This window comes from Ricinus communis, chromosome 1 (genome assembly GCF_019578655.1).
Source record: "Ricinus communis isolate WT05 ecotype wild-type chromosome 1, ASM1957865v1, whole genome shotgun sequence".
Taxonomy (NCBI): Eukaryota; Viridiplantae; Streptophyta; class Magnoliopsida; order Malpighiales; family Euphorbiaceae; genus Ricinus; species Ricinus communis.
In genome coordinates this window covers 13,192,815-13,208,538 of record NC_063256.1, presented here as the reverse complement: position 1 = coordinate 13,208,538, position 15,724 = coordinate 13,192,815, and the positions used below count along the sequence as shown (strand labels likewise).

General features: G+C 31.3%; 2 protein-coding genes across 2 annotated transcripts; one reads left to right on the top strand and one right to left on the bottom strand.

Annotated features, from left to right (window-relative positions):
* The first annotated feature begins 1,479 nt into the window (after window positions 1-1,479).
* Window positions 1,480-11,681, top strand: LOC8267682 (general transcription and DNA repair factor IIH subunit TFB1-1). The gene is made up of 20 exons (XM_048376237.1): window positions 1,480-1,944; window positions 2,046-2,124; window positions 2,221-2,279; window positions 2,378-2,441; window positions 2,731-2,848; window positions 3,396-3,471; window positions 4,541-4,636; window positions 4,962-5,006; window positions 5,643-5,699; window positions 5,860-6,015; window positions 6,143-6,208; window positions 7,594-7,717; window positions 7,886-7,945; window positions 8,032-8,162; window positions 8,240-8,431; window positions 8,524-8,637; window positions 8,864-8,941; window positions 9,610-9,657; window positions 10,603-10,671; window positions 11,201-11,681. The coding sequence occupies exons 1-20, from the start codon at window positions 1,864-1,866 to the stop codon at window positions 11,285-11,287; spliced, it is 1,800 nt and encodes a 599-aa protein (XP_048232194.1). The 5' UTR covers window positions 1,480-1,863; the 3' UTR covers window positions 11,288-11,681.
* Window positions 11,682-12,496: 815 nt separating this feature from the next.
* LOC8267683 lies at window positions 12,497-13,153 on the bottom strand. The gene has a single exon (XM_002530573.4). It carries the CDS (start codon window positions 12,851-12,853, stop codon window positions 12,641-12,643), a length of 213 nt encoding a protein of 70 aa, XP_002530619.1. The 5' UTR covers window positions 12,854-13,153; the 3' UTR covers window positions 12,497-12,640.
* Between the last annotated feature and the right edge of the window lie 2,571 nt (window positions 13,154-15,724).

The window sequence follows — 15,724 nt, the reverse complement described above, 5'->3', positions numbered from 1 at the left end:
AAAGCCGGTATATAGGTACTTATCAAGTCTATTACTCAAGCTATACCAAATTATATAATGAGTTGCTTCTCTCTTCCTATCAAGTTTTGTAATGAGCTCCAATCCATGATTAGTAAATTTTAGTAGGAAAATTTGAAGAATGATAGAAAAACACATTGGTTAGAATTGGATAAAATGTGTCTATCAAAGAAAGAGGGTGTCATTAGATTTCAGTATTTGTATGATTTTAATCAAGTATTATTGGCAAAATAAAGGTGTTGGTTATTGATAAATGAAGAGCTCTTGGTTATAAATTTTTTTAAGGCTAAGTATTTCCTACAATCGTCCTTCTTGGAAGCTAAAATTGATTTTCTTCTTTCCTATGTTTGGCGTAGCACTATGGGAATAAGATATGTGCTTCAGGAAGGCTTATGTTAGCGTGTAAGGAATAGGAACACTATTAAAATTTGGAAGGATAATTGGCTTTTTGGTGCTGATATGATATACCCAATAATTCCTAAAGAGCTTCACCATAATGCCAGGGTTAGTGAACTCATGATTTTTCAAATAATTACTGACAAAGTAATCTGGTTACTGGGGTCTTTCTTCATTTGAGAGTGTATTAATTCTCTAATTAGCAATCATTTTTTAGAGCCCATCAAGTTCAAGATTTTAGGTCCTTACTAAAAATGGTGAGTATAGCGTGAAAACATAGTATTATGTACTTGTAACATATTCTAATCAAAACAATCATGCAACTACATCAAATAACTCTTTTAGTGACTTATGGAAGATGGTTTGGTCTATGAAGGTATTTCCTAAAATACGTCACTTCATTTAGAGAATATTAAAATAGATTCTACCTTATTATGCTGTGTTGGAAGATCGTATTTATTTTATTGAAATAGATTCTATTCTGAATTAACAACTTTATCAAATTATTTTAAAATTTAAAATTAATATTTAAATATTTATTTTATTTTTAAAACTATTTTTCTATAATAATTTTTATGAAATAAAAAAATAATATTGTAGATCATCTTGCCTATGAAAAGGAAATTATTTAAAAACTAACAAAAATATAATAAAATTAAATGTTAAAAATATGAAAAATGAATATATATATATATATATATATATATATATATATATATATATGGACTTTGCTTATATTGTTAAATTGAATAATTTTTTTAATTAATTTCAATTCTTAATAAATATATTTGACTTACTATATATTTTTTTATTATGAAATTTTAAATATCATTTTTAAAAATATTTCTAAGAATAATTTAAAATATAAATATTTATTTTAAAATTTAAAATAATAAGTTTTTTTTTTTTAAATGATAAGTTAAAAATATAAAATTTTAAGAAATTTCGAAAATATGAATATTTACTTTCAAAGTTTAAAATGATAGGTTAAAATTGTTAAAAATATATTTAAGATTTAATTAGTCATAAAAAAAAGGGTCACCATTCCTTAAAGAAATTAATTCGTACCGAAGACGCTCGAAACCCATTGCGCTGTCTTCCCCTCGCCTCGTTCTCTCTCACTTGCTCTCCCTTCCTCTCTCCTTTCTTCTCTGCAACCTGCAGTCACCACTAACCAATAACAAACCTAAATTTTGTTTTTATTTTATTTATTTATTAATTTATTTTTTTTATAATCGTCTGTCTCCAAGAGAGCTCTCTGCTAACCAATTTGGGTTCTCTATTGATCCATTCAAGGCCACTGAAAAATATTTGATTTTTGCTAACTGTGTGTTCAGTTCATGGCTCTCTTTCATTAGAAATCCATATACAGAAGTGAATTTAGGGACTGATAACAACTATAGATTGGTTATACATTTACTTGAATTGTGCAAAGATCGCGAGTGTGTAATGGCGAGCAAACAAGTAACCAAGCGAGTCAAATACAAGACCTCTCTCAAGGACCCTGGCACTCCGGGTCGTCTTTTACTGGTAATCTTGTATCAAATCCTGTATATATATGTTGCGTGGTGGATCCCTGTGTTCTTAGTGACTAATTCTCAATCTTTTTTTTTTGTTAATGTTTGTTACAGACTATGGAGAAATTGGCATTCAGGCCTAATAACCCTAACTCAGCTTCAAAGCTTGACATGGACTTTAAATACGTTACAAGTACTTTCTGTATTTTTTTTTAAAAGAGCAATTTTTTTTGGTTATTTGGATATGATTGTTTAAATGAGCTTTATTTCATCTGCTGGGAATGTGCAGATCACAAAAATACTAAAGAGGGATCAGCGAAAGCAATGCTTAATCTTACCTCAAATCAGGTTTCTATTTGTATTCTTTTATTTGTTTATTCTAGGGCAAATTTGACTTTGTTCACAAGGTTTTTTTTCTGTTCTTTTAACAATGTTTGATGTTCCAGGGGGTAAGTTACATTTTTGAGTTTGAAAATCATGATGATCTTCGAATTTGCAAAGAGATTGTAGGTAAGTCTCATGTCTCATGTCTCAAGTATTAAAATTGTACTGATTGATTGAAAGTCCCTCTGCAATTTTTTAGAATGGCCACCAATTTTATTTTCCATTATTAATTTCATATTTGTCTGGGGTACGATTGGCTTTCCCCCCTTCTCCCTCCTATAATATCTATTTGGTATGCTAGTTGTATGTACATTTTAATTTTGGTTATAGGTAATTTTCAACCGGAAATGGTTTATTATGGTAAATAATTAATATACCTTCTCTTGAAGATGTGGTAATTGGTTCTTGTAAACAGGAAAAGCCCTTTCAAAGCTTGGAGATACTCCGAAACCTCCAGATGCACCAGAAGTTCCTTCTGATCAACCTAGTACAGAAGAACTGCTTCTTCGAATGAACCTGCTTCGGGAGAATCTGTAAGCTTTCTTTCTAAACTAATGTTAAGTCTGAAGATTTTGTGATAATCAAGGAATATTGTTGAATCTCTTGTCCTTGAATCATTGTTATGCTTTAAGTGGTTCTACTTTCTGTCATTCCTTGATTTCTGAATGTTCAGTAAACTGGTCTAAATTTAGCATGTAAACTGGAAAGAGTAAGATGTCTCTGGTTAGTTATAACAATGCATACAAGATGATGGGAACTGAAGTTTGGAAAGAGCTGAAGACAGCACTGATCTTGACCTACAATAGAGATACAGCACCTTCCATTATAAAGAATGGCCATTAAACTGCTAGGTTTTATATTTTCCAAAATAATTGTATTGAAATACAGACTTGCATATTTTGTGCATCTCGTAATGATTGTACACTATAAAATCTTTATCCACAATATTAGGCACTGTTGTTTAACCGGAGAGGAGATCCATTGTAATTGATTCTTTGCTGCTAAGTGAATCCTTTTCCCTGAAGCTGATAATTTGCTTTCTGAGGTCTCCTTGATGTCATTAAATTCGGTCCTCCACAGAGAGTTGCAGAAACTTCATAAGCAGTTTGTGAGTGACAGAGTGTTGACAGACTCTGAATTTTGGGCAACAAGGAAGGTTAGTTCTCTTTGAGTGTATTTGAAGGCATATACTCAACTATGCTGCTTTTTATGATACTGTATTTCATTTAGCCTTAGAATTTGTTACTTCTCCATCAATTTTGACCTTTATTTTTCTGCAATGTAAAACTGTCTATCCACAAGAAGTTGTTATCTTTGTGGAAAATAATTAAGTTATGGGGTAATTACTATTTACCCTTTGTATTTATCCATATTATACTAGTTACCTCTTGATATTTAAAAAATATATTTTTTCATCATTCTATTTTGTAATTTTATACTAAAAACTCCTTCCATCAGAATTTCCATTAAACAACCATTAACTAGGTTTAGTTTTATACTATTTGCCCCTTGATCTTTGATGTAATATACAAATTGTGCCTTATAGTTTATTTATTATACTAAACCCCCTTGTCTAATTTTTATACAAAAATCAATTTTAGTTTTTGTACAAAAAAATTAATTAGTGTTCTTTAATTACAGTTTTTGTACAAAAATAATTAATTAGTATTCCTTAATTACTCTAATCTTTAGCATAATCAAATTCTAATAAAATTTAAATATCTTAAAAGTACTTATATTAATCAAAATATTAAAAATTCATGTAATTTAACTTTATATTGTTAAAATAAAATAGATACTATAATTATTATTAATAGTATTATTATTATTAATTTTATTACAGTAGAATTATAACTTTGATAAAAAGTTTGAATATCAAATTCTATTTTTTTTATTAATTTAGATCCTTATTTACATTGAATTTCAAAATGCACGGGGATTTTAGTGCAATAAATAAAATATAGTAGGTAATTTATATATTACACAAAAAGTCAGGGGACAAATAGTATAAAACCAAACCTAATTAACGATTTCCTAACAGATGTTTTAACGGAAGAGGTTTTTAGTATAAAATTGCAAAATAAAAAGATGAAAAAATATATTTTTTAAATGTCACGGGGTAACTAGTATAATATAAAAAAATACAGGGGGCAAATAGTAATTACCTCTTAAGTTATTGAAGAATATGTACCCACAATTATGTTCCTACATGATTTTAATTGCAGAAGTTGCTCAATGGAGAGTTCAGCAGAAAGTCAAAGCAACGGGTGGGTCTTAAAAGTGTTATGCTTGCAGATTCTAAGCCATTGATTGATGGACAGGTATAGTATGGCTCCCTGTGTTCAAGAGTTGTGTTTCACTGCATTATCGTATTGTCTATGTTTCTTTTCCTTCCTTCTCATTAAGGTAAACAAAGAGATTAAAATTAATGGGCTATTGCATTTATGAATTTAATGTTCTTAGAAATTGTAATGATTCCTTGAATTATTAATTTTCATTAAAATGAATATCCATAAATTTTTTTATCATGTTAAATGCGCATGATAATTGGCTGATAAATATAGACAAGCTAAACCAATCTAGATTTGAATATATCTTCTTGTACTTGTTTTTAGGTTAATAATTGATATGTTCTTGCATTTCCAGACAAACAAGGTTACATTTAATTTGACACCGGAGATTGTACGTGAGGTATGTTATCTTCTTCTCCTACTTGATAGCCTTTCTGTAAAGGTGCTGGAGCAATGCTGTACTGTAGTATTTGAATTTTCTCTCTTTAATTTACTGTATGGTATTCTATTGCTTTTTTATATTATTTGGATGAAACTGTATTTTGTTCTTTAACTATTAACGGTGACATTACATACTATTTATTAGGTCTAAATGATCAGATAGTTTTTATGTTTTCTTGTACCATTTATTTGCTTATGTGTACTGTTGCTTGTTATATGTTGGCGACTTCATGTTGCTTTCACAGTTTTTTCCTTTCTTGTGTTTATGGATGCTATGAGTTTAGTAGTTGCTCTTTTTGCTGACCTTTATTTCTTGAAGATTCTTTCCATGGTTTGGATGGTGTATCACTGTATTTGTTTTATGCTTCTACTGTCCTAGAGTTAGGCTGGCTTCCACCTGTATTAAAGATAGCATGCAGCACATTTACATGGCTTTTTGGACTTCTCACTTTTTTTTTACATGATATTGTTTGTGTTATAGTTATCAGTGTATTTCAAGTGTTTCTGTTGTTCAGATGGTATTGCAGGCCTATATAGTGCATCAGTTTGATGCATGCATGTTCTGTTTTTGACTTATGATTAAATTGTCTTTCAGATCTTTGCAGAGAAACCAGCAGTTCATCAAGCATACTTGAGTTTAGTTCCTAATAAGGTAATGGGAGTGGAGGACTTATAATTTAAGCTTCTTTGCCATGTCAGTGATAATCTTCGTGCCCATGTCATTATCATTAAGTGATTATCTGTTGCTAAGATGTTTATTCTCATTTTAGTCTCTGTGAACCTCATGACTATCTTTTTTTCCTGAGCTCCAGATGTCAGAAAGGGATTTTTGGACCAAATATTGTAGAGCTGAATACCTCCAACGTTCAAGAAATATTCACGCGGCAGCAGCAGAGGCTGCAGAAGATGAGGAGCTTGCTCTTTTTCTAAAACCTGATGATATCTTGGCCAGTGAAACTAGGCAGAAGGTGCTTTTTATTTTACAGTCATTTTGGATTTTTCTCGTTAAAATCTTTCACTTGCATTCTTGTCTCTTATTAACTCTAATTTGAGATATTCTGGAATGACTTCATTTGATATTTTTCCTCATTTCAGATCAGATGTGTGGATCCAACTCTAGACATGGAAGCTGACCAAGGGGATGATTATACACATCTGCCAGTAGGTTTGATAATGCCATTTGTTGCTTTGTTGTAAATGATTATTCTATTCATTTACGAATTTCTCATCTTGTAGTTTCGAATTATATATTTGCATGACTTTTGTGGTCAACATGCAACACATTTATACATGTGTGGAATTCAGGTGCTTTGATTTTTGTTGCTGCTGACTTGGAATGGAGTTTTACATTGAAGGGAATAACCTACTTGCAAAAAATAATATACATAAGGGATAAATGTAGAACAATCCTGTAAGAGGTTTAGTTAGACTGACACGATATTGGAAAATATATACTTCTGTTCACTTTCAGGCTTTTGAACTTGTGAACCCTACCTCATGAATCTACTCCTTAAGAACAGGACAGGGAGGGTATTGCCCACAGTTTCCTTTCTGTATTTCTATTATTTGAAGGAGAAAAAAAATGCTCGTGAACCTGCCTTGTAGTAGTGCAGTTTGACCTCAACAGGTGAACTGGAGGAAACAAATTTATACAGCCTATCTAGGAGGCATACCAGATCTTAAACATTTGCGCTTTTTATTCTTCTGCCCACTCTTTAGCCTATGGTGTTTCAGTTTACTGATGGTATTTAAGTTCAATTAACATTTCAAATCTGTAACTTTAGATTATACATATTAAGAATCTTATGTTAATCTTAGTTTCAGAACTCTATAATCCTATGTCTATTATTTATCTCTATTTTTATAATAATTTAACAAATTTATTTTTGCATCGGCTTACTGCATTTCTATTGTGCATCTGTCTCCATATATTAAACACATCATATTATTTTTATAATGGAACAGATACAAATAGAACATACTTCTCTTCCTTAGTAGTGGGTGGACACTGGTACTTGTCAAGGCAGGGAAAATTGCTTTGCCCATAATACTACTTGGAAGTTCCTAACCCTTGTAAACTGTCCCTTGGAAGCTCAAATGTTCCATAACCCATATTGGGGAATGAGCGAAATGAGAAGACTTGTGTTTTATAGAAATAGAATTCCTTTGATTGAAGTCCATATTTAATTAACAAGTATACAAGATAATATTACCTGTATGCTTCCGATAAATATTTTCATGAATTGCCTACTTGTCAATTATCTTCTCTTCAGTGATGAGTATTTTGCTAATTTTCCCAGCTTGAATAGAGGTTACTGCTGAATATTATATAGAATTTGCTTTCTCCATGTTATAATTCCGATTTTTTTTTTTTTTCTTAAGTTTCTAAAATTTACCTTCATAGATTTAAAGGGAAAAAGTGTGCCTTGATATTTATGCTGCTTTTCTGGTGTGTATTTCTGTCAGAAACATTCCGTTGTTCTATCCCTGGATTAATTGTCTGAATCTGTCGGGTGAATCTCTATATTTTATTTTTGAAAATGCAGGATCATGGAATTGTTCGTGATGGCAGCAAGGATGTAATAGAGTCACAGCATGAACCATACAGAAGGACTTTGTTACAAGATCTCAATCGCCATGCTGCTGTTGTTCTTGAAGGAACAGCTATAGGTAAGATCATTTCATGAATATGTGGTCTGTAATTCATTTGTAGAGGTAAGGAAATAATTTGTTGTCTGTCTCTTGTTGAATATGCTGCAGGTTGTTTCTTTACATATCTAGACAACTGAGATTATCCCCCCTTCTGTAGTTTTAATTCTCTTAATAAATCTTTTATAGATGATGAACAGCTACAAGACACAAAAGCTGTAGCAGATGCACTTGCTCGGTCAAAACGGGGTTAGTTTGGTGTTTTTTGCTTCCTTCTCATTTGCTTTTAACTTGTGCTTGCATGGAAAAGTGCCCTTATGTTTTAGTGTTGTTAGGTATTAAAACAATTAACCGAGAGGCCGACGGGAATGCTAACCAGGAAAGATCGAATAGAATTTCGCAAATGATGGAAATTGAGGATCTTCAAGGATCAAATGATCATCATTTAGCACCACTTTGCATTAAGGTTGGGTTTTCCATCATGTGCTTGCAGTATTTTCTTTTTATCTCTTCATACTTATTATGTTGTATTTCTGAAACTAGGATCCACGGGATTATTTTGATTCTCAACAAGCTAGCGCACTTAAAAATTCAAGAGATATTCCTTCTGGAACAGAAGCTGCTAGATGCAGCTTGAGCTCCCAAGAAGCATATGCTTCTTTGAGGGATTCAATTACTCAAACTAAAGCCATGGGACTGAATGATCCAATAGTTAAACCTGAAATTGCTACAAAGGTATTGAGTTATTCACAGTTTATTTCCTGAATTGAAATGGCAAACATTCATTTTGTTGTTAATTCCCAATTATGTATAACTTTATGGCATAGGTTCTTTCCATACTGACACATAATATCTCAAGCACCAAATATCATCTTGGAAAGAACTCTAGGGAGAGTGTCTTGGACAGGTTGCCAAATACGATAAAGGAGGAACTGCTACATGTGAGTGGCACTCACTTTTGTCCTTATATTCTCCCTTTTGAAGTAACTACTAAAAAAAAAAAGATCTTTTTAGAATTTTTTTATTGTTTATGGAGCAAGGTTTTCTGCACTGGAGCATGCCTTAAATAAAATCATGTTTTGATGCATTGTTAAAGCTTTGTTATTGTTGCTAGATTTTGGTTTAGTTTTAAGGGGTCTCATGTTAATAAGGAAAACTTATCTCCAGCACTGGATGTCCATTGAGGAGTTGCTGAGACATTATTGGTCATCCTATCCAATCACTACTGCATATCTTTATGCCAAGGTAAAACACTGTAATTCTTTTCTCACTATAAGTTACTGAAAAAATTTAAAGAAAAGGAATTTTCTGAAATTCCAGAAACTTCAGCATAGCATGAAGTTGCATGATATCAAATATTAGAGTATTTTGATTAGAGTGCATCAGAACAAACTCCTGTAGGCTTTTTGCAGTGACATTTATTTTATGAATAGTTGATGTCTAGTTAAACCCCAACTTCAAAAAAATTTGGAAGAAACTATTATGCTGCGAAAAGCAATTCAGCTGAGATCCTGTGGATTTTTAAAGAGTAGCTTCTTAAAGCAGCATTGTTCAGGAATACTTTTATCTTCCAGTTAAATGGGTGTATTTGAAATTGGAAGATTTGGAAACTACAATACATAAATTATCTGTAATTGATTTTGATTCATGAATCTAGATTAGGTTCATTATTGCGAATAAAATCTTATTTGGGTGTGAATTTGAAATGCCTTTGAAAAGGTAATCTAATCCATCTCATATTAGTTTTCAACCTAACTACTCTTTAAGGGTCTAAGTTTTACTAAATAATCTAAAGTTATTATGCCTAAAATTCCTAACTTTAAATCACTCCAAACATGCACAACATGTTTTGACCTTTTATAGTATTATTTTCATATTCTGATTTCCTCAGATTGCTCATGAAACATTTGCAGGTAAGTAGACTCAAGGATGCAATGTCAAAGATTGATTCGCAGCTACAGGTAAGTTAAATAGAAGCCTGGCTCTCCCACATTTCCCACTTTAGTTCTATTCTTCCTTCCTACCTGTCAGCTTAATTCTCCCATGGTCACACATTGGATTTACATTTATTGCTATAAAAGCTGAGCAATGTTAGTTCAAAAGAAGTGTAACTTAGCTCTTTTATGGAGTTCAATTAGTGCTTGACACAAAACACGATATTGTTGATTACCTTTCATGCTGTTTTGACCATGAGGATTCAAAGTCAAGCATACCTTTCACCTTTTGTCCTACCTGACCTTTTTCAAATCTCAAGTATGAAGCTTGTTCTTTATTCTGGTCTCCAGTACAAATCTCATTCTTCATTCGAGTTTCCAGGATGAAGAAATAATAGTTTCGCAGCCTTCTGTTTTGAGTTGCTTAAGCATCAAAGCTATGTGTAAAGAGGACCAAGTATTTTTGAAATGTTAGTTGTGGATTGTCTGTCCTGGTTTTTCAACATGGCAAGAATTGTGGGCATCTCTGTATTGGCTTTGCTTGTCTAGTGGAGTAGTGATTACATATTAGCTATCCTTATTTGCTTCAGAATTACCTTCTGAGTTCAACTGCTAAATATAGCATAAATAGAATTGCTGACAGTATTTTCTGATGTATGCCAATAGTCTTTACGCCACAGATTTATTTAGGTCGTTAATTAAACAATCTTTATATAGCAAAATAAATAGTGGCTGGATTTCATAATTGCTCAACTTTACTGTTCCAACTGACATTTCAACATCTGATCAAGGTAATGAATTATATTTAGATGGATTCAATCAGTATTTTTAACTAAAAATACGACATCATTATAGCTGGTGCATGCTTGTGCTTTTCATTTCCTGTGTTTTATTATTCTATGGCATTCAGATTACTGTTCGAATTGCAGTTTAATCTTTTGTTTTTCTATTTTTTCTTTTCATATATCCCAGGAGATGAAGGAATCTGTGCAGTCAGATCTTCGGAATCAGCTTACACTCCTTATTCGTCCAATGCAACAGGTCACCACCTCTTTACACAGTTCCACTCAATTTTATAATTTCCATGCTACCAGTCTCGGGATAGTTCCAGTTAATTAAATGGTCTATTTTTTGGAGTTTGTTTCTTGAATGGATCTGATAGACAATAATTGTGTGAAGAATCTCGGAATTAACATCATATGAAGATGGGTCCTGGCAATGACTAAAAGCAAAGGAGCTGGTCAATAATATTACTTTCAGTGATTAATATTTTTGCATCATGACACGCCCTAATGAATTCAAGGCTATCAAGCTATTTAGTGGATTACAGTTGTATGTTGCCCTTAGAATTCTCCTCTCCAGGTCAATGGTTTATGCATGCGTCTTGATACTGTGTCAGCTTATCTTAACCAACTTTACAGGTTGTAAACATGCTAGTTTGTATTGGCACTAGCTGTGGGAGATGTCTGCATAATGAATTAGTGAAATTAAAGCACATGTTCTCTTGTAGTAATAAGAAATATTCTGAATTGTTCTTCTTCCATTTGTATGCCTGGAAACTCTGATGCAGGCTCTAGAGGCAGCCATGCAACATTATGATGCAGACTTGCAGAAGAGATCAGCAAAGAGTGCAGAGAGACCAAATGGTTATGCGTAGAGAAAATTTTCTGGTGTCAATTTGCGGGCATTATGTGGTGACACTGCTGGTTGTGACTATCAGTGCGGCAGCTAGAGAGACCAAATGGATTTTTCTGGAGGGAATGTTCCTCTGCCAATTTGCGGGCATTATGTGGCAATGCTGTTGGTTGTGGACCATCTCCCCCTGGCAAGTGTATATTACATCAATTTTGTTCTGAGCTGATATGCTGGATATTAAAGAGCCTGTGCTATTTCATGCTATAAATGTTTATCATAAAAAGGAACTTTTATGCATAAAGCACAAACAAATAAAAAAAAAAAAGAGAGAAATTCGCAAATATTGTTTGGACTTTTATGTACAAGTGGTTCCTGATGGGGTCTTGAAAGGTAAACATGCATACATGTTTTGATAATTATTAGTTGGTATTTGGTAGGAAACAAAGTAGTCTGCTCTTTCTCTATGTGGAGCCACCATTGTCTTACTCATGTCAGTGTGGCTTTGGCTCTGAAGTATACATATCGATCAATGCAATGTTCTGCTAGAGAATTTAGGTTTCTTCCAATTGGATAATCATTGACTTTGAAATGTGCATAAAATTATGCAGCAGAATTTAGTGTACTTCCAATCGGATGATCTTTTTGAAAGAAAAAGCCCCTTTTGTTATTTTTAATAAAATTCTTGATAATTTAACATCACTAGTGTATACCCTTTTTCTTTAATGGTGATTTCGTCTTTGACAATAATTTTTATTTGGTTAATAAAGACATTCAAGTGATAGGAAATGAAAATAAAGTCAAAACTACGTAACTGATGACTATAATGTTCAAACTGTTCTGTTTCTTTTACCAATAAAATAATGAGAAAATATTTCGGTTGTCGAACTTTCTTCAACGGTCACATTTGGGTACAAACAACTGTTAAATAATTAAAATTGTATTCACATTAATAATAATAATAATTCTTACCTGTAGGAATTTATAGGTTATATAATATTAGTTATTTATAAATTTAGTATATATTAATAGTATATATAGATAAGATCATAAATGAATTTAGTGTATCTAAATTTCATAGTGAATTCTGTACTAATCCCAGAGAATTAAGCAGCTAAATTACAATTAAGCGAATAATACTATCCTCCACATTGGATTGACCACACGTAGATCAAGAACATTAACACCCACCATTTATCAGTTACTAAAAGAATAAAATAAAATAAAAACGAAATAATAATAAAGCCAATTTTAAAATAAAAAAATCCAAACAAATAATCACATATCCCTAGCAACAAACATTAATGAAAAAGAAAAAAGGAAAAAGAACCCTAGAGAATTAAAATGAGAGAAGGAGAGAAATAAATGAAATGAATCCCTAAAAAGGAGCAGGAGGAACTCCGTAACCCAAGAAAGGCCTTCCAGTTCCAGCAGTATAAGAAGAAGCTGGATCATACCCAGAAACATGGATTGAATCCTTCAACTTGTGAAACCCATTCTTGTAGACCCCAAATCCAAAGATGAGACCAATTGCAATCACAACCAGAATCACACATGTGCACAGCATGCACATCTTTCCTCCGCAGCACATCTTCCTGAAGATTATGCGTCTTTTCCTGAAAAATCTGGGTTGATACAGGAGAATTTTGAAGAGGTTGTATATATAGGCAAAGAGGGAGGGAGGGAGTGTTTGTGTTTTCGGGGATCTGAAAGCAAAAAACGTGAAAAGAAAGAGTGGGGGGTTCGGGAATGGGAGTGAGTAAAGTGTATAAAGGAATATAACTTGGACGTTATAACTAGCGACTATTGTTCGCTTCAAAGGTAAGAAATAAAGACTAAAACTCTCTCTCTATTTGGGTAAATTTAGATAACAAACAAATTTCAATCCTTTTTTTTCTTTAAGAAAAAAGAAAAGAAAAAGTGAGCTTACTTTTTTGGATAAGTTAATAATAAAAAGAACTTTTCAATTTATTTTTGAGGTGGATGGTTTGTTGCTTTAAATCCCAAGATTCACTCCACTTTCGATCTTTGTGCAAGTTTTTCTTCTCTTGTTGTTGTTTTTAGTTGGCCTAAACAATCAAGTGGTGAAGTGTAATTTCAACAAATTGAAATTATATATCTAATGGCTAAAAAAAAGAATAATTGATTAACCCAAGTTTTTTTTTTTAAAGAAAGAAAATTGATATTGGAGGATATGATTGTAATAATAAATAAACTCATATTAGATTAGATTTATGGTTTTTATGAATTTGTAGAGTTGATAAAAAAGACAAATAAATTTTTGGATATTCGTTTAAAATATAATTAAATTCTTAAATTTTAGAATATAAATAATTACAATTTTGGAATTAATTTTATTTATTTCATCACTTTTTATTTTTTTTTGACAGTATTACTTCTTGCTTGTTAAATTTTATCGTTTGACTATTAAAATCAGAACTAATATTTTTTTATGTTAAGAAAATTAAATGAAAATGTCACAAGTTTTTTTTTTAATATCTAAAATTAATTGAGTTTTATATTATTATATGGTAAGATAGATAAAATTAATTTTAAAGATATAATTTTTTATTTTTAAATTTAAAAAATGTTGTTAAATTATTTTGAAATTTAGAGATCTAATTACACTTTGGATGAGGGGCTAACCATATATTTTTTGCATATCTGAATGTCTTTTCATGTCATATGCAAAATTTCTTTTGGTTGTCTTCATGCTTTGGACTGAGAGCCCAGCCATGAACCTCATTGCAAGAGGACATGGGCCTACTGCCATTGCTACATTGATAATTAGAACATTAATAATACTTTTAATATTGTTTCAGAAGTAGCAAATAAAAAAAAGAATGCATGATTTTGTGGGACTAAAGTGCTTCTCAAAAGAAAAAGACGTGGCTTAAAGTGCAATTATATATTTAACTTGTTCAGAGACAGAAAATAGAGGATATTACATTACATATCTTTTTTTATTATATTTACTTTTGTCCCCGCGTTTTGAAATTTTCATGTTTTTTCTAATCTGATTTTATCTTTTTTATGCTTTTTGGACGATTCTTTTTACTTATATACACTTTTTGGATTTTTTTTTTTAACTTTTATATGTTTTTTAAAAAATTTCTTATTTCTACACACTTTTTTGGATGTTTTCCTTTTTAGTTATTTATGCTTTCTAAACTTTTATTCTTTTTTTTATATATTTTTTTATGCTATTATATACTGTATACTGTTGAGTACTGATTCGAGCTTCGGAGTATCTGAAATAATAGTTAGAAAGCGGCGGACGGAGTTGTTCGGCCACTCACTCTAATGGCTAAATTAGTAATGATTTTAATAGAATTTCTATTGTAAGTCTTTATGGAGTTCCTATTTCATAATATCTAACAGAGAACCTCAATTCACTTCAAGATTTTGGGAAAAACTATAAGAAGAACTTGACCTCAATCATCAAATGCCAAATGTAAAACATTCATTTTATTATGATCTATACACATGATTTAAGTAAGAATTTCTCAAAATGTAAATTTCTATAATCTATCATATGCCATAATCTTTGACTTGGTCAATAAGAAACTAGTCTAGTTAACAATTAGTTAGCATAATATATAACCAACAAAAGAAAACTAAAATTTAAATATCTAAATCAATGCTTAAATCATAAACTATAACAAGGGTATTAATATATTTGTTAACTTCAATTCAAATTTAGAATTATAGTTCTAAATATTCAAGAAGTTTTAACTATATATACAACATCGTTTTACTAGAATAATTGGGGCCGGCCTATGGGCCGTGGTAATTTAAGTCTGGTGAAAAGGTAAAATTACCCTTGAGATTAATTTGAGATGCATTTTTCATCCCATAACAGTTTTATTATATTACATTAGACCTGTTTATGGGCTGGGCCTGGGTAGGCTCGGACCGGGTCTAACTTTTTTTTGAACAAGCCCGAGCCTGCCCAAGCCCGAAAATTTTTAATATCTCTCTACCCAAGCTCAAGCCCTAAATTTTTTGAACGTACCGATTATTAAACACAGTAAATAGACATTCATGGGTCGGGCTCGGTAGACTGGCCCAAGCCCTAAATTTTTTAAAAAGTCCGGCCCGATCGACTATTAAACCTGTAAATGAAATTCTAATTTATATAAAACATTTTCCACAAATATTCAACATTTAAACACAATAATCATGTTCATCATGATAATAAAGATACAAACATCAATTAATATTTTTAACCATCTAAATAAAATTCCAAAAACTGAAATAAAAGAACAATATAGATGAAAACTCCTTCAAAGGCAAATTCACATTTTCTACAAAACAAAAAATATTTAAATTAATAAGTATTTATATAAATAAAAATAACTAGTAAGCTAAATCAATATATAAATAATAAACTTACCTAAAAATCCATAATTTCACTTTCTTCTTCGCCATCAATATCACTAATATCATCCTCACTTGAGCT

What these genes read in the sequence shown, in the direction of transcription:
- LOC8267682 (XM_048376237.1), top strand. Translation starts at nt 1,864, where the DNA reads ATGGCGAGCAAACAAGTAACCAAGCGAGTCAAATACAAGACCTCTCTC. An exon ending in AACCTGCTTCGGGAGAATCT is followed by an intron (nt 2,849 to 3,395) that starts GTAAGCTTTCTT and finishes GGTCCTCCACAG; the next exon opens with AGAGTTGCAGAAACTTCATA. An exon ending in TAGCACCACTTTGCATTAAG is followed by an intron (nt 8,163 to 8,239) that starts GTTGGGTTTTCC and finishes TTCTGAAACTAG; the next exon opens with GATCCACGGGATTATTTTGA.
- LOC8267683 (XM_002530573.4), bottom strand. Translation starts at nt 12,853, where the DNA reads ATGTGCTGCGGAGGAAAGATGTGCATGCTGTGCACATGTGTGATTCTG.